At 50.0% G+C, this 20,412-nt stretch overlaps 1 protein-coding gene across 1 annotated transcript; it reads right to left on the minus strand.

The window, feature by feature from the left end:
- Window positions 1-1,698: 1,698 nt before the first annotated feature.
- CLU (clusterin) lies at window positions 1,699-18,422 on the minus strand. Its single transcript, XM_047857184.1, has 9 exons — window positions 18,290-18,422; window positions 14,532-14,663; window positions 13,068-13,216; window positions 9,622-9,792; window positions 7,702-8,110; window positions 6,547-6,651; window positions 3,113-3,342; window positions 2,196-2,371; window positions 1,699-1,940 (listed from the first exon to the last, which is right to left on the minus strand). Exons 2-9 carry the CDS (start codon window positions 14,623-14,625, stop codon window positions 1,931-1,933), a joined length of 1,344 nt encoding a protein of 447 aa, XP_047713140.1. The 5' UTR covers window positions 14,626-14,663; window positions 18,290-18,422; the 3' UTR covers window positions 1,699-1,930.
- Between the last annotated feature and the right edge of the window lie 1,990 nt (window positions 18,423-20,412).

The raw sequence follows: 20,412 nt of genomic DNA on the forward strand, positions 1-20,412 counted from the left end.
CTCAACAAGGCCACCGTGCAAAGGGGGAAAGAGGATGGACAGTTTGGGTCCCAGCAAATTTCAGAGTAGCTTTAGACTATCTTTTAAGGTGCTAGCCTAGGACAGTTAAACATTTTTTAATGTTTATTTATTTTTGAAAGAGAGAGAGAGAGAGAGAGAGAGTGAACAGGAGAGGAGCAGAGTGAGAGGGAGACAAACAATCAGAAGCAGCCTCCAGGCTCCAGCTGTCAGCACAGAGCCTGACGTGGGGCTTGAACTCACAAACCACAAGATCATGACCTGAGCCGAAGTTGGACACTTAACCGACTGAGCCACCCAGGTGCCCCTAGCCTAGGAAATTTAAAGTAGACTGCATATGGACGCCTGGGTGTCTCAGTTGGTTGAGCACCTGACTTCGGCTCAGGTCATGGTCTTGTGGTTTTTGGGTTCGAGCCCCACGTCAGGCTCTGTGCTGACAGCTGGAGCCTGGAGCCTGCTTTGGATTCTGTGTCTCCCTCTCTCTCTGCCCCTCCCCTGCTTGTGTTCTGTCTCTCTCTCAAAAATAAATAAACATTAAAAAATAATTAAAAATAAAGTAGATTGCATAAAAAGCAACATGTAGATACTGTGGCTGCCAGCATCTAGAGACATAATAGGAAGCAAAAAATAAATTTTGAAATCTGGTATGTGACATTAATGTGATGTACAATTTACAATGAGGGCCATTTTAGCAAAATGCCTTCTGAGCTTGTAACCCTAATTAATACAGATCATTAAGTGAATCATACTAACTTTACTCCGAATTTCCTTGAGGCTAATACTAAAATACCAGCTTCTTTGATGACCTAAGCCTTGCAGTCTGTTCCTTGTGTGGCAGAGGTCCTTACAACTTAAAAGAAGGGAGAGACAAGGAACAGGTGATGTAAGAATATTCTAAGTTTTTAATTTATGATGTAGACTTAGCTACAATCCTGGAAGGCGGCCAGATGTTTTTTTCTTCGTGCGAAGTATATTTGATGAAAAGAATTCTATGGCTACAAAACACTCATAAATGGAAATGCTTAGTAACTTAACGTTGAGGGAGGTACCACAGTTAGGTGGGGCCACCTGCTGGTAGCATGGGGTACTGCAACCCAGCCAGACTGCAGACTAAGAAGTCAGATCTCGCCATCAGGAAAAACCCAAGTGGAAGAGAAATCATGGTGTAGGGGACAGATGTAAGTAAGGGTTGTATGGATTGACAGCATACCAACAATGTCACGGTGAAGGCCGTGCCACAGGAATTCCAAGTGAAAAGGAAATCACCCCGTTTTGTCTTTTGCGGACTACAGTTTCCATTAGGAAAATAGCAATTGTATATTAAAATACCCAGTATGCCTTATTAGTACCCTCTCTTCACTCTGGTTTTCAAGGTATTCCTTCAGATCTCACCCCCCCCCCCCCCCGAATCAGAATACATCAACGGTTTTATAATGGAGTGGCCAAGATTCACTTTTCAGAAATTTATTTCACTTGGCTGTTCGAACACATTTCTCTCCTCCTAAAAGCAAGAATCCTTCGGTTTAACTTTGTCACGCTCCACTTATTCTCAATTATATGGTATTCTTTATACCATCTTTGCTACTGCTTTTTCTTTTCTACTTCTTTTTTTTTCAATATCAAAATGCAGGCATGTGGGAGATAGAAAAAAACAGTATAAAAGGAGGACATCCCAGAGCATTCTGATTACTGGCGGTTTTATTGAGTTAGTGGCACGTGGGACTTCTTCCCATGATCAGCGAACGCAGGCATTACAGCGTGGAGTCCAGAGGGAGGAAAGGCTGGGTGAAGGGACAGGAGGGCAAGGCCTGGTCACTTGGTGACGTGCAGGGCTCTCTCTAGGGGCCTATCGCTCATCTTGGGGGCAACTGAACTCAGACGCCCCCATGTTTGGAGAGGCAATGTTCACATCTCATTTCTCCCTGAAAATAAAATGAAGGAAAATGGAAGGTGAGGGCTCGATATTCACTGACAGGCAGCAACCAATACTCAACTTCTCATCAACAAGGAAAGAACATCCTTCAAAGGAAAACTAAAATGTCCACTGATTTTTCTGCCTTCGTCCCTGGGCTCTGGCTACTGGTGCCATCATTCCCAGGCTGGCTATGCTGCCCTGTTTCTGGCTCCTGCGGACCTGCTGGGCCCGGAAGGATGACAGGTAAGGCCTGCATACTCACCCGTTCTTTTGACGGTATTCCTGAAGGGCCTTCTCTGCCACAGTCTCCATAAATTTAGGATTGTTCCTGGAGACTTCCTCTGGGACCATCACAGAGATGGGGTCGGAATCAAAGAGCTTCACAACCACCTTAGTGAAGCCAGAGGGAACGTTGGAGTCAGAAGTCTGGGAGCTCACCTAGAAGGAAGAAAGGTAAGAGAAGGACTGAAAAACTGGTCCAGATGGACTCATTCTGCAACAAAAGCCAGGCAGAAATCTGGACAGTGGACCCCTTTTGCTTTTGACTGATTTTGACATCTGGACAACTCCGTGAACAGAAATGCCCGAGTTCAGAGACACTTGTCTGTTCGTACAAACATTGTCTGCAAATGACCAGTCTGTGGGGATCCCCACAGAGACAAATGGGTCCTAAGCCACCATGTTTCCTTTGGGCCAGTGGCTTTGGCTGGGCCAGTGGCAGAAAAGGAATCGGGGAAAGAAAAACAAAAAAAAAGTTCCCAGCACTAGAGAGAAGCTTTCTATCCCTGGTAGAGAATAAGGCCCCAGTTCATGAAGCATCCAACAGAGCAAGGCAGCTTGGTGGAAAGAGCACAGGCTTTCTGGCCAAGCACACGAGTTCAAACGCCCAGGCGAGTCACCTACCGGTTATTAAACCTTGGGCGCGCTGTTGAGTCTCTCTCACTTTCCTCAACCGTAAAATGGGGTCACGACAGTCTACACCTCACGGAGTCATGAGGCTTCTGTGCAACCATGTGCATAAAAGCTCTTATGTTTCCTGCCATGTGACAAATGCTCGATCCAAAGCATAAGGGCTGCCTTTAATACCTTCATCCCATTTACTCCCAGGGAAGGTTCCCATCGCCTCCGGACCGTGTCCCGGGCCCCCGAGCTTCGGTGCGCGGCCAGGACATGACTCACCGTAGTGACCTGGAGATAGAATGGGTCTTCACTCTGAGTGAGATTAGCCAGCTGGGACACCCAGCTAAACTGCTCATTCAGCTGCTTCAGCAGAGAGGACGTGTTGAACATCTTCTCCTGGTAGGACCGAAGCAGCTCGTCGTACAGCTTGGTGAACTTCTCTGCCATCTGCAGGGAGTTGTTAAGTTCCTGCCGCAGCAGCACCTGAGAGGGGTTGCTGGCAGAACAGTCTGCCCAGAGATGGGGGGGGGGGAAAAGGCAGAAATGTAAAAGGAAAGCTAAAAAAGGATAAAAACATGAATGGAAATCCGTCCTCGGAGCCAGGACCGAAAGCAGGGCTACTGTTAAGTCCCGAGCCACAAACCACGTGTTGTCAGTCTGCAACGTTAACAGGGCTCACCCCGGAATGTAAACCAGCACGCAGCTTCCTTCATCGATGAAGTCTTGCTCTGGAAAACAATGTCACCTGAACTAAACAGTGTCCTTAGAGACATCATTGATTTACCTTTGGGTGCAAGACCCTTATCTCCTTGGAAGACTGGTGACAAGCAGTGTGGACCACACTTTGAGAAGCACTGATCTCAGTCTCTGTGCTCAGACCCGGACCTGCTCTTGCTGCCCTCGTCCCTGGATGGATCATTTCCGGAGCGAGGGAGGGGTTACTTACGGCTACCCTTTGTGGGGATCTACTCGGTACCAGACATGACATAAGTGCTTTAGATAGCCCCTGTCTCCGATAATCACATCTATTCTGCCTTTAAGTATTACCAGCGATGAAACTGAGGCCCGCAGAAGTAAATCAATTGCCTAAAAGTCACAGAATGAATGATTCATGGGCTACTCAGAGCAGGCCCTTCCTACTCTGAGTCTATGGTTCTGGAAAATTCTCCAAGCCTGTCTTTGGAGCATATCTGCAGAGCTGGAAATCCGGTGCCAACAGTCAAAAGAGGCAAAAGAGCTGGCCAGGGTCCTCGGGGCACAAAGCACAGCAGCCTGGTGGCTGGGGGTCCCGGCTTGCCCATCTTGGTCCTTGAATACTCACTGCAGGTTTCAGATTGAGAAGAGCGGGCAACTACCCACTATCTCTTTACAAACTACTGATTTTCTTTCCCTAATTTTTTCAAAACTCTCCTAAGGAGGGTGCATCCCCTGACTTGGGGAAGACAGATCTTTGCACACTGCATTTAATATAAGTGATTACCATAGGTATTGCAACTTCAAAAATGTTAGGTGGGGCAAGAAATAAAAGCCAGGTTGAAAAGACAATACAATGAATAATCTTAACTCTTTCACCAGAGAAGAATTAAAAAATAAGGAAAGCCATTGAGAACCCAGACTGTCTGGAGCAGTGGATCTCAACTGGGGGCTCTGCTAACCCCCAGAGGATATTTGGCAAGGTCTGAAAATAGTTTTGGTTGTCAGGACTGGTGGGGAAGGGAGGCAACTGGTGCCCACGGGGGAGAGGCCAGGGGTGCTGCAGCCCACAGCAGGTGTTTACAGCCCACAGGGCACAGGACAGTGCCACATGACAAAAAATCATTTGGTGTGGATTGTCAGGAGTGCCAAAGTTGAGACACCCTGGTCTAGAGTGTTCGGGCAGTGCGTGTTCATTTGGTTCAAGCACCTTCAGTAAGAGGTGGTGACTCTTTCTCAATGCAGAAGAGAAGGCAGTTTAGTCAAGCTGCGACCAGTGACCATTAACCTCAGTGCTGGGTGGGGGGCGTCTGGGTGGCTCAGACGGTTGAGCGTCCAACTCCTGATTTTGGCTCAGGATATGATTTCACGGTCGTGGGTTCGAGCTCTGAGTCGGGCTGTGCGCTGACATCGTGCAGCCTGCTTGGGATTCTCTCTGCCCCTTGCCCCACCCTCATGCTCACTCTCTCTCTCTCTCTCTTTCAAAATAAATAAATCAACTTGAAAAAAAAACAGTATCAGTGGTAGGGGTGCCAATTTGAGCCCTGGCATCTGTGCGTCTCTTCTTCTGGCCCTAAACAAGACTTTCTTGTGGCAAAGTACTATGTAATTTCTGCAACTCTAACTACGATATTTTATGGGAAAAGCCCGGGAGGCTTGGTTGAGTGCTCATCTACACTTCATACATCAGCCTCTCACAGCACTTGTATTTATTTTGCAGTGGCTTCTAAAATTATAGGAGTGAGGCTAGGAATATTTAACTAGACTCTGAAGGCTTGCCCTGGCAAACCCAAACGTATTAAGAACAAAGCCACAAGATTGATCTGCAATGTACAAGGGGAACAATTAACTCTTTCTGAGCACAGACTATTGTGTGCCAGGAACCATTCTAGATGCTTTGACAGCTGTTACTCAAAGTAACAAGAAACTAGTCAATGAGCAGATCTAACAAAACTGAGGGCAACAGCTGAAGGGAAGTACAGTTGACCCTCAAATGTGTCCACAGTGTGGATTCTATACCAGGCAGTACTGTGATGTCGTTTTTCTCTTCTTCATGATTTTCTTTCTTTTCTTTCTTTCTTTCTTTCTTTCTTTCCTCCTTTCTTCTTTCTTTCTTTCTTTCCTCCTTTCTTCTTTCTTTCTTTCTTTCGTAAGAGAGAAAGCAAGAGTGCAGGAGGGAGTGGGGGAGGGGCAGAGACGGAGGAAGACAGAGAATCCGAAGTGGGCTCCTCGCTCAGACAGAGCCTGAGGCAGGGCTCGATCTTACGACTGTGAGATCATGGCCACCGGACACCCCCTCTTCTTTATGATTTTCTTGATCTCTTTTGTTCTAGCTTACTTGAAGAATACAGTACATAAGACACGTTGAATATGAACTACATGTTAATAGACAGCTTACGTTATCGCCTCCTTTTACCCCCTCATTGTTCAAAGGTCAATTATATTTCCTTTGCTTCGGGACCAACCACTACCGGTGACCCATGTGTTCTGGGGACAGAACACCAAACACTGGTTAAAAACACGTCCCAAACGCCTAGCTCTCCAACATAAGGGTGTCCTATAATCTTAAGAAGTTACTCAACCATCCTGTGACTACGAGCTTTCACCTCTGTTAAGACAGGGACAATAACTGTACCTCACTTAGGATCATTCTGAGGAAGTGAGTAAATGTTTGCCAAGTGTTTATAGCGGTGCCAGCAGAACACACGGTAAGTGTTTGTTAACCAGAATACGTATTCTCTAAAGTTCCATCATCTGCAGGGGAAGATGAGGAGGTCTACCAGGCTGGGCCCTGGGGAAGAAGATAACTGGGGAAATCAAAGAATGCTGTCTCCCGATTTCAGGGACAGCCCTCCATCTTAACCCGTGTCTACAGATGAGGGGCCCAGGTGGAGCAGGGCCGAGGACCGTCCCCAGTGCCACAGCCAGAAGGCAGCAGAGTGGAATTTCAAGTCCCATGTGTCTGACCCCATAAAGGGAGCCCCAGTGAGGGACCAGGGACCCAGGGCTCCCCGACTCACCCACTGACAAGATCTCCTGGCACTTGTCACACTGGTCCTTCATCCTCAGGCACCCCGTGGAGTTGTGACGGATCTCCTTGCACACCATACGGTCTTGGTTGTCTTCTGGAGACACAGGAGGGAAGGGGGAGTCATGCTGATGGCCCACACAGAGCAATATAGTGATGGGCCACCCAGACCTCACTGATCCTTCCACGCTCCCATTTGCCCCCCTGAGATGCAGGTTGGAAAGTAGTCATCTGCCTGCAGACTGATCGGGGCTCCCCACAGAAGGACCAGGAGCTGGCTCCCAGGGCCTCGCCTCCCACCGTCTCTGGGGGATGAGACCCTCCCGCCGCCACACTGCTGTTAGCTCCACGGGCCTCTCTTTGGCATCAGAACCCATTTTTGCTTTGCATTTCACCTGGCTCGTTTCTCTCCCCCTAGCCAGTCAGCAAGCCCCTTGAAGGCAGGAATGGGATCCTCCTTTGAGCCGCCTTATAACACAGGGCTCCCCCCCATTGCGGATATGCAGTAGATGCTGTTCAATTCAAGGTCCTTCTGTATTTCCAGACCATTTCAAGCCAACACACTGCAGCATTTAGGAGATGGTGTTGGCCAACTACGTCTATTAGTTCAACGAAGGAAATCAGTTCTAAATATATTGACTTTTCATGTCCATATTAGACTTCATTCCCTGAAAAAATATTCACTGCATGCTCATTCTCCACCAAGGCCCCAAGGTTATAGCCATGAACATTACAGTCTAAACTGTAATATGGACTCATTATATAATTGGTCACCAATATATGCATGGCATCCACATAAAGCCACCTGCGTTCCCGAGAGAAAGGCTGTCTGGTTCTCTCAAATGAACTAATCAATGTCATGACCACCAGTTGCTGGGAGGGGCATGGTAAACTTGGAAAAAACAAGGTTCCAAGTCTGGCAGGGCTAAGTTTGACCAGGTCATACTTTTCCGGCTGTGAATACTTGGACACACTCCTTTACTGTCATAATTTTCTCCTCCTTAAATGGGGATAATACCATTCATGGAGTTGCTGGGGGAAATAGAGACAACACACGCCAGGCCGCCAGCAATGTTCTTAGACTCTACTGAGCTTCTCAATAACCTGCTAGTTCCCATCCCTTAGGAAGAATGAGACATTTTTTCACCTTCTGTGAATTCCATCGGAAAGTGGTAGGGAATTCTCTGGAGGTTGATGTCCATGGCCTGTTGAGCCTGGTGTATCATGTCGAAGAAGGGTTGAAACATGTCGTGGAAGTTCAAGGGTTGGAATGCAGGGAAAGGCATTATGTTCCGGGCGAAGCGGGACTTGGGATTGAAGAAGAAAGGCCTCCTCTGTAATGAGCTGAAGGGTGAGTAGTGGTAAGTATCCTGGGGCTCACGGGTGAAGAATCTGTCCTGGAAAAGCTCGTCCATAATTCTGGATGCCCGGTTGAAGCTGTCCTGCATGACGTCCAGGGCGTGGGTCTGCTGCCGGTCGTTCTCCAGCAGGGAGTCGATGCGGTCGCCATTAATCCAGAAGTAGAAGGGAGAACTCTGGTTCAGGAACTCCTCAAGCTGTAACAGGCAAAATGGGCAAGTTAGGAGAAGGTTGCTAAGGTCCCAGCCTCCTCCTGGCCTCCTGCGTGTTGAGAAGAGCTGATCCTGACCCCTCACTGCCCTTGGGTCTCCTCAATCATAGCACGTGACCAAAGATCCTGCTGGGACTGGCTCCCTGGCCCCCCAACTGGAGAGCCAATGCCCTTCCATTCTACCTGCCCAATGGGGAAGAATTTAGGAAGGCCTCTGAGGCCACGAGATGCACAGACCCCCCGTCACCTGAGACTAGTCTCTTCTTTGACCACGAAGGATCCCACACCTCTGCTCAGCCAAGGGCCAACTGACAGCCTTCAGTTCATGAGCTCCAACCAGGCGAGGCCCTCAGGGGAGGATGAGATCAATATTCATGTGCCAAAGTTCTTAACTCCTTCTGCCTAAGCGGGCACAAGGATCTGCTGTACCACGAAGCTGTTCCATTACCCAGCTAATAATTTCTAGAGAAGAACCTTCTAACAGATGGCCAATACCTGGCACATGTGTGGTCCATGACTTCACATTTGTGCACTCATAGCAACTGATGATGGGCGCTCCGGGGGGGCCCCAGTGCCGCCGCAGCCCGGACTGATTAGTTGCATCAGGGCTTGTGAAAGGAAGCTGTGATGTTGTGATTTATAGTAAGAAATGTATATTTGGTCTTCGTGGGGTTCCTAAAGCCCTTAGAATTTCCTTCCAGGAGAGCAATAAAGGTCTTTTGTTATGTTAATGAGGCGGCTTTTGGAAAGCACCTAAGGATGGGGGCTGGTGGCCAGAGGAGCGAACCCGGATGAGAACAATTAGAAGGTGGAAGTTTTAATCCCACCTCCTGATGTCGGGGAGGGGGGGGGGGGGTGGAGCAGGGAGGGTCTGGAGGTTGAATCCATCTGCAATGGTCAATGATTTTATCAATCATGACCACGGAAGGAAGATTCCATAAAAATCCCAAAAGGATGGGCTTGAGGAGCCTCTGGGTCGGTGTACATGTGAAAACACTGGAGAGGGGCGCCCTCTCAGAGGGCGTGTTAGCTCCCCACCCTTTCCCCACACCTTGCCCTATGCATCTCTTCTGTTTTTTCTGAGTTATAGCCTTTTATCAGAAACCAATAACCTAGTAAGCCAACTGTGTCTCTGAGCTGTGAGCTGCTCTGGCAAATTAATTGAACCCAAGGAGGGGATTGTGGGAACCTCCACTCTGTAGCCAGTCGGACAGAAGCACAGGTGACAAGCCAGGCTTGGGATGGGCGGCTGAAGCTACGGGGTGGGGAGGACGGTCCTGTGGGCCTGAGCCCTTACCCTGTGGGATCTAATGCTGCCTCCCAGGTGGACAGTGTCAGATGGGGCTGAATCGTAGGCTGCTGTGGGGGAATTGCTTGGCGTGAGGAACACCCCCCGCGCGTCGGAACTGGGTGTAGGGGCGTAGAAGCATATTTCACTCAGCTCTCCGCACCCCCCACTCAGAGCCTAGCTGTCCTCAGCGGCGCGTCCCCTTTCACCTGTTGGCCAACCAGGCCTGAGCCGCTTCTGCAGACACGAGCGTAGAACTTCATGCAGGTCTGTTTCAGGCACGGCTTACACTCCTCCCAGAGGGCCATCATGGTGTCATTGCACACCCCCTGGGACGCCTTCAGCTTCATTTCAGAGTCCTTGGTATCACTTAGGGCATCCTACAGGGGGACACGAGGCCAGGTTAGCCACACGGAAACCACAGGCTTCACGCTTTCCAAGGGCGCACGGCGATGCCTGGCCCTCCACCGCTCAGGCGGGTCTTTCCAGGGCTGGCCACACAGCGTGCTTATTTCCTCCTCTGGCTCCTATATCCCTCACTCACCTGGATTTCCCTCCCCACCCAGCTCTAAATACCTTCCCAACTTCAAGACCCCGCTCTTCCTTACAGTTTTGTCCAGCCACTAGAACCCATGTGGATATCCCCTTCCTCTGATGCTGCACTTAGTCTCAACCCCAGGATTTACCGCTCCCTTATACCTAACTTTCTCTTCTCCACTTTTGGGGTTTAAATGTTGTCTTCCAAAGCTTCCACCGATGTCCTGAATCTTATTTGTCTATTGCAGCCACAGTCCCTGGCATGCAATGAGAATAAGCAAGCTTTCTTGATCAAAGTCACTGGGCGTCTGGGTGGCTCAGTCAGTTAAGCGTCCGACTTCCACTCAGGTCATGATCTCACAGCTTGTGAGTAAAGCCCTGCCTTGGGCTCTGTGCTGACAGCTCAGAGCCTGAAGCCTGTTTCAGATTCTATCTCTGTTTGTCTCTGCTCCTCCCCTGCTGTCTCTTTCTCTTTCAAATATAAATAAACATTAAGAAAAAAATTAAGGTGGCTCAATCAGTTAAGCATCAGACTCTTGGTTTCAGGTCAGGTCATGATCTCACAGATGGTGAGTTCGAGCCCTGTATTGGGCTCTGTGCTGGGATTCTCTCTCTCTACCCCTCCCCTGATTGCTCTCTCTCTCTCTCTTCCTCAAAGTAAATAAATAGCCTTAAAATTTTTTTTCTTAATTAAAAGTTAAAGTCACAACAACTACCAAAACTCTCTCGTACATCCATGTCACTTGGTCCAATAATTCTATAAGAATCCATCCCAAAGAATTCCTGCCATAAAGGGAAAATCCCTATGCATGAAGATATTTGTTACAGTATTCATTTATGGCAGAAAAAAAATACTGGAATCAATCCGGATGCTTAAAACTAGAAGGCCAGTGAAGCAAATTGTGGTCCACCCAGAGGCTGGACAAGTAGTTTGGCAGGGGTGTTTGTAGTTAAGTTTTAAATAGCGTAACAAGCACTTTTCCATGTTAACAAACCGTGATTTTGAGTATAGCGGCTGTCAAAAGAATACAAAGGGGAAAATGTAGTAAAAAACGAATCACATGTTAACAGTCCTCAGGTAAGAGGGTTATGGAAAACTTTTCCTCTTCCACTTTTCTATATTAAAGTCTCAACAAATGAATGTATTAACACTTCCAAGAAGAATGAAGTAGACCATCCACACTGCAAAGCAAATCTACACTGTGAAGAGCTGACCAGGAAGACACGGACTTCCAAGAGATCCCTCCTCTGTTCCAGGTCCCCTGCACCCCTGGTACCCTGCTGCTGCTGGAAAGGCCACCATACCTCTTACCAAGCCAATTCACAACCATCAACTGCCCTGCCCACTTCCTCTCTTTCCCGTTCACATACTGAAGAACTAAGAAGCAATGTAGTCTTGGGGCACCTGGGTGGCTCAGTCGGTTGAGCGTCCAACTTCAGCTCAGGTCATGATCTCACAGTTTGTGGGCTTGAGCCCCTCGTCGGGCTCTGTGCTGACACCTCAGAGCCTGGAGCCTGCTTCAGATTCTGTGTGTGCGTGTCTCTCTCTCTACCCCTCCCCTGCTCACGCTCTGTCTCTGTCTCTCAAAAACAGATAAATGTAAAAAAATAAAATAAAAAATAAAAATAAGTAATGTAGTCTTTTCTTGAACTTGATGTGCTTTTATCACAGAATCTGGATGGTAGAATATCCAACTGTGATCATGACCACAAAAACTCCAGAACAAGAGTTGTCTGCCACCTCTACATGAGCTACTTGAATGGTGAGAAAAAAACCACTGAGGCCAAGGAAGGGCACGAAGTGTCAAAAGAAAGAGCTGCCTCCAGGCCAGCATTTCCTGAAGCAGCTTCCACGGAATTGTGCTAAAAGCTATCAGGGGGAGAAAAAAGGATGCTCTGATCAATTCCATTTGGAAAACAAAGGGTTAAGTGAAATTACACAAACTTCTTCGCTGCAGAACTTCTCAGAGCCTTTATTTTATGTATTTAGTTATCCTTTATTATCTTTTTTTTTTGTAGCTTTTAAAAGTTCAAAACAAAATTTCTAGGGAGAGAGCACATGAGCAGGGGAGAGGGGCAGAGGGAGAGAGAGACTCTTAAGCCTGATGTGGGCTCACAACTGTGAGATCATGACCTGAGCCAAAATCGAGTCAGATGCTTAACAGACTGTGCCACCCAGGTGACCCCTCAGAGCCTTTAAAATGCTTTACTATGGGGGCTCTGGGTGGCTCAGTCGCTTAAGTGTCCGATTTCAACTCAGGTCATGATCTCACAGTTCGTGGGTTTGAGCCCTGCGTCGGGCTCTGTGCTGACAGCTCAGAGCCTGGAGCCTGCTTCGGATTCTGTGTCTCCCTCTCTCTCTGCTCCTCCCCCACTCATGCTCTGTCTCTCTCTCAAAAATAAATAAACATTAAAAAAAAATTTTTGTAAATGCTTTACTATGCATTATGGGTCATGAAGGTAGCAGGTGACCCCGTCTTAGCATTTCGTTCATTAGGGGGAGGGAGGCAATGGGAGTAGGTTTTTAGGGTACACTTAAGGAGACTATTGATTTTTAAAATAAGTTGTTTATTGCATTGTGGTGTTTTAGTTTTGTTGAGTCATTAAGCACAGTCTAGACCCGCTATTTTCACTATTGGACTTAGGTGTCTCTTCATGAAATAGAACTCTAGAAAGCCGGGGGGCAATACAGCTGTGTGCCTGCCTTAACCCCAAAGGTATTGTCCCTACTAGGTAAGCTTCCTGCCGGCAGGGCCCCATCCCCCTCCTGACCTGGGACAGACCTTATCCAAAGCCTACCTTGGAGCTTGCATAGTCAGGGTTTAGAAAAATCTATTGAAGTGAATCCTGGCATCATCAGTCCCTGCGCCAGGCTGGTAAAAAAAAAAAAAAAAAAACAAAAAAAAAAAACAGATCCAAGATCTCACCCCTTGAAGCTTTCAAAAGCAAAGAAACTCTCCCTATTTATTAACTGCAGCCCCAGCATCAGCTGACACCGGCCTGGAAGGGCTGAGGGTCACCCTGGCAACCCAGCAGGGCCCCACAGGAGCCCGGGCCACCCCTCCTCTCTAGCAGAGGCGAGCCAAGGGGGAGGGTGCGGTCACCTGGCTGTCCTCACCTCTTTCTTCTTCTTGGCTTCTTCTAAGTTGCTGAGCAGGGATTTGCGCTCTTCGTTTGTCTGTTCTATCAGAGTCTTTATCTGTTTCACGCCCTTGAGGGCGTTTTTAATTTCCTTGTTAATGTACTTACTCCCCTCGGTGGACATTTCTGCAAGAGAAGGGTAGGGAGGCAGAGGGAGGAGAGAGGACGAGACTGCAATGGGGCATGTAACCCTAGAACCAGCTGGAAGGGTCGGGAAGGCCAGCTGGGTGTAGGAGCTGCCGGGGCTGGCAGTGCCCACCCTGGCAGGCAGCCTCCGGGCCCCAGCTTTGCCCTGACACGGGTTCCCATCCCAGGGTGTAGCGACTACACCAGTGGCTCAGGAACACAGCCCGCTGGAGCGGGCACACCCCAGAGGAGGGATAGCAAGCAGCACCACGCCACGACACCCCTGCGGCTCTAGAGAACCAGCCTGCCCAGCTGCAGAAGAAAACTTTCAAGGAAAACAAAAAATCCTGGAAGTGTGACTGTTTAAGCACCAAAAGGTAAAATATTATCTTGGATACAAGTGTTTCTGGAATTCGGCTTAGCCGCACGTCTGAGTTCTTTATTCCGCGGTTCCAGGTGATGGGGGACACAAAGATGAACGAATGGCACCGTTCTGCGAGGAGACTGCGATCAAGACACAACACCGCGTGACAAAGGCAATGAGACGGTGTCCCGAAGAGCTGAAGGAGTAACAGCTAAGGCTTTTCTGGCGGTTATCCTGGGCCAGACACTGAGTTCGGCCACTTCACGCGCCTTTTATTTAATACTCTCTGTGCTGGCGTCGTGCCCACTGCATACATGAGGAAAAGGAAGCACAGTGAGGTCAGATACCTACCCCAGGTTATACAGCTAGGGAGTCACAGAGGTATCAGACGCATACCCAAGTCCGATCTGAAAGTCTGAGTTTTCAACTACTGCCTGCAGAGAAGCAGTCAGCTTGCAGGACACGGGTGGGGAGGAGGGAGGACAGGTTTCAGGAAAGGCCTGGCAGAGGAGGGGACCCCCGGCTGGGCTCTGAAGGAGGACATTTCTCCCTTCCTGGATATGGAGCATTGAGTTTCTAGGTGGAGTGGTATCAGATACATACAGCAGGCGCCATGGAAACTCAGAAATGGAAACTTACAAGGCGCAAATGATCCAGGCTTCGTAGACCTTTGTGGACAAGGTGGGAGCACAAGACAAGCGGACTGGTGAGGGAACAGCCCAAAAGGAATACAGCAGCATCCAGTGCTTTCTGAGCACTTGAGATACACCTGAAAAACGTCTAGGAGTCACCTGACCACAAAGAACCTAGGCCAGGCAGCTTGGAGAGATGAGGCTCTGGGAGAGGCCGGCCCGAGCCAAGCAGACCTGATGCACTGGAGAAAACCGTCTTTACCACTTGGGGCCCTGACAGTGAGGAAGTGTGGCCGAGGGGAACCCCTGCTCCACTTACCCTGGAGCTCTGCGTCTGAGACCGCCTTGTCTCCCAGAACCCGTCCATTCTCACAGGTCAGCAGCAGCCCCACCAACAGTAGGAGGGTCTTCATTGTGCCCGGCTCTCCAATTCTGGAATCCCAACAGGCCTCTGTTTGTAGAGAACAGGAGACTGTCATGGTAACAGCTAGACAGCCTGCTGGTTTCCGGCCCAGCCTGCAGCCTACAGCAGCTTCCCTGGAGCCCTGCCCTCAGCCAGCCCCTGAGCTGGCAATGCTGTGTTTTTATCCCTGGGGAAATTGGGAGAAAAGATCAGTCTTGCCCCTGGACACCTTCAAAAGAAAGCAGAGGCGGTGGGTACACGGAGGAGCCATAGGAGAAGCAGCCTAAGGCAGAAGAAAGGAGAACTCTGGAGTCAGAGCCCTGGGCTCAGGTCCAGCCCTTCCCCTCCTCCCCACCCTCCTCCTCCTCCTCCTCCTCCTTCTCCTCCCCCTGAATTGCTGACTAAGACTGGACACTGCTTTCTGCATCCAGAAAGGACGTCTATCTGATGATACCTGCTCATATCAAATAAACCCTCAAAACACCTCTCTGGGATGACTCACCGGCCCTTTCCATCCCCACCCCTAACTCCCTAACATGGGGATGGCCTCCCAGAGCTCAGCAGCCCCCCTGCTGTGTGCACCACTAATCCTGCCCACAGGCATCACCAGTCAATCACACCTTTTTCTCCACTGAGCCTTAACACCACCTAAAACTGCTTTTTAAGACTCAGAGGCAGTGACAGCCAACCCTTTGGGTCAGCAAAGGACAATAAATCCCATTTGCCATCCCTGGCATGAGACGTGAGCCAGGCAGCATAGATTTGGGGTATAAATACAGGAGAGCAGAGGGTGGGGCAATTGTGCTCAGAGACGGGGGGGGGGAGAGGCAAAGTCAAGGGGTTAAAGGTGGGCCCCCTGCCTCCCCAGGAGAAGTTCCCTCTGGATGGACATGTGCCTCGGCCCTGCCAGGTCTCTTTCACAGGGCTGTTCCCTTTAAGCCCACAGTAGGGTGCCCTGCCAAGGTGCCCCTGCCACCATTCAGCTGACTGCTCGGAGCCCAGGACAGCCCAGTCTTACACAATGGACCCTTTCCCAGAAGCTGAAGTTGTTGCCTAAAACAGAACCCCCCTCCCCAGCAGCCCGTCTTCTGGCCTCCCCCTCCCACTGCTTATCTGAACTCACTCATTTCCCATAACAGAGCAGGGAGGTGGGGTTGCCCCCTTCCTGAAATCGTGAACATCTACAAACTGCCTTCAGCTCAGCAGGCCCGTATGGACACTTGGTAGCACATTAATAAAGGAAGCCTCTGCCAGAAAGTAATTAGTAAAACAGCCAAGCTGTGGTTCCTCCACTGGCCACACAGAGCAAAGGAGCAGCGTGGGAGAAGAGAGTGGGTCATTGCCTTCCCCAAAGACAGGGTGGGTGGCTGAGTCGGGGTGCTATTTCAGGCCTGCCAGAAGGCCCAGGGCTCCTGGGCTCTGCCCTAGCTGCTCACTGAGGCCTGAAACACCTCAGAGAGAAACAGAGCTTTTGTTAGACCAGAGAGAGAAAGCCAGCAAGAACACCTCTTGGGAAGAGGCCCCTGGATACTTCTCAGAAATTCATACAAGAGCCTCAAAAATAGGTTTGGACCAGAAGAGCACTGAATGAGGAGTCCAGAAACCCAGCAGCCAGTGCAGAGACTCCCATCAGGAGCCTGGGGTCCACTGGGGGGCCAGCAAGTCCTGAACTGAGAAAAAGATCAGTCTCCTGCCCCATCGCTCCATCTCAACTGGGTGGGGGGGGAGAGGGGAAGCAGGACCCTGAGACGAGATAGGGGCTCCCCAAGGTTGGCAGCAAGCTGGCCACCCCAGGATGAGAATCCAAGCCCTCCCAGCCTCCAGCCCAGTGTTCTTTCTTTGACACTAAGTCAATTAAATCTGAGCCTTTAGTGTCCTCATCTGTAAAACGTCCCCAACAAGGACCTCAGAGATGGGACTGTGTTCTGTAAATACTGGGGTCTTATATAATCATAGTAAATTCTGACGATGTCGAAATCTGACCCAGGACCAACTGTGGGCTTTAGCAATATCTATCGGGGAAGTGGGGGGAGGTGGCATGTTTGGAGAGGGTCAGAGGGACTGAAACGGGCACCCGTGGTCCCTCCTTGTGTGGCTTTGCTATTAATGCAACGATCAGCTCCTTTACAGTATCTAAGAATCAGCCTGAGGTGGGATGGGGGGGGGCGCTGGGCGGCGGCGTGGGGGGGGGGGGTGTCTCATTATCATGCTGATTCCAAATGTGAGATTGACACCACTAGTTCAAGGATGGCACTGGAACGGGGGCTGGACAGGGAACTGCTTGCCCTCAGACTGTCTGCGACTGTCCTGGGGGCCTGGCTGCCGGTTGCTCTGATTGGACAAGCCCAGCCAAGGCCCTCCTTTTCCCCACAGCCCCCAGGCAGGCTCTTTCCCCCAAGGAGGCTTAACCCTAGGAGAGGGAGCCACGGGAAGGACACAGGCATCTACGCAAAGTGGGCAAAGTGGTCACGCAGCTAGTGAGCTGCACGGTTTTTAAAGCCCGAGGCCCAAGCTCCTATCGAACCTCCTCCCCAAATGTAGAAAGTAAAGGAGAAAAAAAATAATACACCTGAAATTTACACCATCCAGAGGCAAATACTAGCACTGTGGTATATTTCCTTTTATTTTCTATGGATTTGTATACAATTAGATCCCTTGTACCCACTACCTCCAAAGAGTCTTTAAAAGCACCCTTTTGTGGCTGTGTAACAGTCCATTTTCTGGTGTACTCTTATTTCACACGGTGGGGCATTTAAATTGTATGTAGTTTCACGCTGTTATTATAATGAACACTCCTGCCAGTATCCTTTCATTGTATCTGTACTTATTCTTAAATTCTTAACCTCTCTCTTTTAAAATCATCATCATCATCATCCTCAGCAGCATCTTTTTTTTTTCTTTTTTCCTTTTTTTTTTAGGTCCAGAAATTCTGGAAGATCAAGGCTTCAGTTCTAATCCCGATTCTGACACCTACTTGCTGTTTATCTTGGGAGACGGTCCTAAACCTCTCCAGGCCTCAGATTATCATCTATAAAATGAGACAGTTGGATCAGACGTCTGAGGTCTGATGGAGTATGCCTGACTTTTCTCTGATGCATCCTGGTGCGTTGGGAAGCAGAAAGAGTGGGATTTAAGTGGTTGCAACATGTACTTAAAATCAAAACATAAACACACTATGGAGACAACTAGAGAATTCTCGGGAGCAAACAGGATGCCTCAAGCTGGCTAGCTGACAATCATCACTGGATATCAGTACCTGTACAAGGAAGATGCTGCAGGCAGGCCCTTTGCGGGCACCCGGCTCCGCCACTCACTAGTCTGGGCCACCGGCTTTAGGCATTAGTTCTCCAAGTCTTTGTCTCCCCATCTTTGCAGGAGGGTCACTACACCTGTCCTATTTAGCCCATCCAATTGTGGCTGGAGCTGGCGAGCGCCGGAGCTCCGGAGTCCCGGCCCTTGCGCCACCCCCAGCAATTCCGCCTCCGGCTCGGCGGCCTAGTGATGAGGCTCGGACCACCTCCCTTCCCCGGTTTCCCGACTCCATCCAAAGCGCGGCTGTGACAGCCTTGTGAGTACCAGCGATCTTCCTGTCCTCGCCTGGGTGCCACCCCCGCCCTCCCGTGGGTCCCGATGGGGCTCTGCCCCGGGTAGACGAGGAGGTGGGGACATCTCACCGGTCAGCGGCGCCCGGCGACGGTGCGCTGCTCCTGGCGACGCGTGCTGAGCACCGCGAGGCGCGCGTATTTATAGCGCTCAGCCTCGTATACACCCCCTTTGGGGCTGGCTGCAAACCTGCATGACTCACGCCCAAAGAACGCCGTGGAATTCACCGGGAGCTTTCTGGAAGCTGGCGCCAGAGGGGATGCGGAGGTGGGGGGTGGGGGAGTGCTCCGGTACAGCACCCGGCGGGGGGCGCGTAGGGTGGAGGGGAGGGGAGGCAGGGCATCTGCACCGCGAAAGGCCAGACGGACGCTCCGTGCCGCCGAGCACCGCTCCCCAGGGGGTCGGAGGGAGGGGCTCAGAGTTGGAAGACGGTGCCCCCAGGAGGGGAGAGCTTGAGTTAACATAAGGCCGCTGGGCGAACCCTCCACAGGGTTCCAGGGGTGCACTGTGCTCCTGAGCGGTTCCCAGTCCAAAATAAAATCTCATGGCTCTTTTCACATTGAACGTGAGCCATTCCTCTTGTTTCACTGAAGTAGAAGAAGCATCAGAAATAATGCGGGTGGGATGGGGAGGGTGTTGTGCTAGAGAAGAGCACCTAGGAGGAAAGAAACGATTTCTCCAACCCCACAGTGACCAACTCCACCCAACTCCCCCCAACTCCACCACAGTGACCCCGGTGGTCCTTTGGCAGACCTGCCGGCCAGGAGGAAGAAGAAATGTGTTTTTAGCAATGAGCAGAGCGCTCATTTGGGGAACCAAAAGGCCCCCTGAACCTTAAGCAAATTATTGTCCCCATCGACTTGGAGCCCCCAACAAGCAGGGTGGGCTCCATGGGGTGGGACTCAGCAGCCCCAAGCTTGGTTTGGTGGCCATCGCTGCAGTCTTGAAATTCCTCATTGATGTTAAGGGGCCCCAAATTTTCATCTTGCATCTGGCCTTGCAAATGACGTGTGGTCCTGTTTGCAAGGGGGCTCACTCAGTTCCATCTGTCTCAGTTCCGTCTGCTGACAGGAGCTGACTTCTAGACTCCCTTTGGCAGGGGGCTTTGATGTGAAAGAGAGATGGGAGCCTTCACACTACCCCCTGCCACGGAGGGCACCAGCCCAGACACCCCTCAGATATAGGTACTGCTTGGGAAAGAAACAGAGCCACCCACTCTGGAACCCCAGGACATTTGCACACCAGGTGAAAAGTCCAGCTGCCTGAAGGTGGTTCTCACACTGACAGGGGAAGGAGGGTAGGCAGAGAAGGATTAGGCAGCCTTCTTTGGGTGGCTGACTTTGAAAACCATATGAGATGCAAGGGTTTAGGGGAGAACTACATGGAAGGGGGCTGGGTTTTCTGCTCCCAACTTCAGAGATACAGCTTGAGGCTCAGTTCCTGTTTTCCCAAGGTCCAGGGACGACTAGCTAGGACCCCACCCCTTTTCAGGAGGGAGCATGGATGAAGCTTCTCGGCCTGTGAAAAAGTGGAGACACTGGAGCTGGGTGCATGGATTTCTGACTACAGTCTCAGCTCTGCCCAAAGGTGCTGGGTAACCTTGGACCACCACTTGGGCCTTTGGGCCTCAGTTTCTCCCAACAGGACAATGAAGAATCTGCTATGTGTCATCTCTAAGGTCCCACTCAACCTAACCTGAGACAATACCAAGTGTGGGAAGATCAGCCGAGAAGAAAAAAAGAAAAATCCAGTGAAAATGTAGAACAATATTTCTTTCCTGAGGCTTCCTTTTATTTTTCTTTAAAAAAAAAAAGTCTAATCATTAGTAACAGCTACATTTTCTATGGAAACAGCCTCCTCCTTAGCATATCAATGACTGAGGTCACAGGAGCTGTTTTTGAGCACACTCCTTGTAACTTTTCTGTTCTCTGGCTCCCCCAGCATCCGGCCCAGGAGGCATAAATCTGTGATAATTATATTTGTAAAAATCAGACTTTGGAGGACAGGCAAAGAGATCTGCCTTAGTCAGCTGAAGTAGGGCAAGGGAGGGAGAGGAAGAAAGGATTTGGAAGAAAAGAACACGATTCACAGCCTGGACTGTGGTCCCCTGGGAATGATTACTTGATTACTCCAGCTACTAAGCAAACAAGGCTCGGATGATTTTTAAGGGGAAAAAGTGCACATTTTGAAAGCA

The sequence above is a fragment of the Prionailurus viverrinus genome, chromosome B1, assembly GCF_022837055.1.
Source record: "Prionailurus viverrinus isolate Anna chromosome B1, UM_Priviv_1.0, whole genome shotgun sequence".
NCBI lineage: Eukaryota > Metazoa > Chordata > Mammalia > Carnivora > Felidae > Prionailurus > Prionailurus viverrinus.

Bases quoted from the DNA above. Each gene is read 5' to 3' on its own strand.
- CLU (XM_047857184.1), bottom strand. From the start codon at position 14,625: ATGAAGACCCTCCTACTGTTGGTGGGGCTGCTGCTGACCTGTGAGAAT. The intron at 6,652-7,701 runs GTGAAAAAATGT...CTGTGTCTCCAG, and splicing joins TCCGATGGAATTCACAGAAG to AAGACAACCAAGACCGTATG. The intron at 2,372-3,112 runs GTGAGTCATGTC...TCTTCCTTCTAG, and splicing joins TCTATCTCCAGGTCACTACG to GTGAGCTCCCAGACTTCTGA.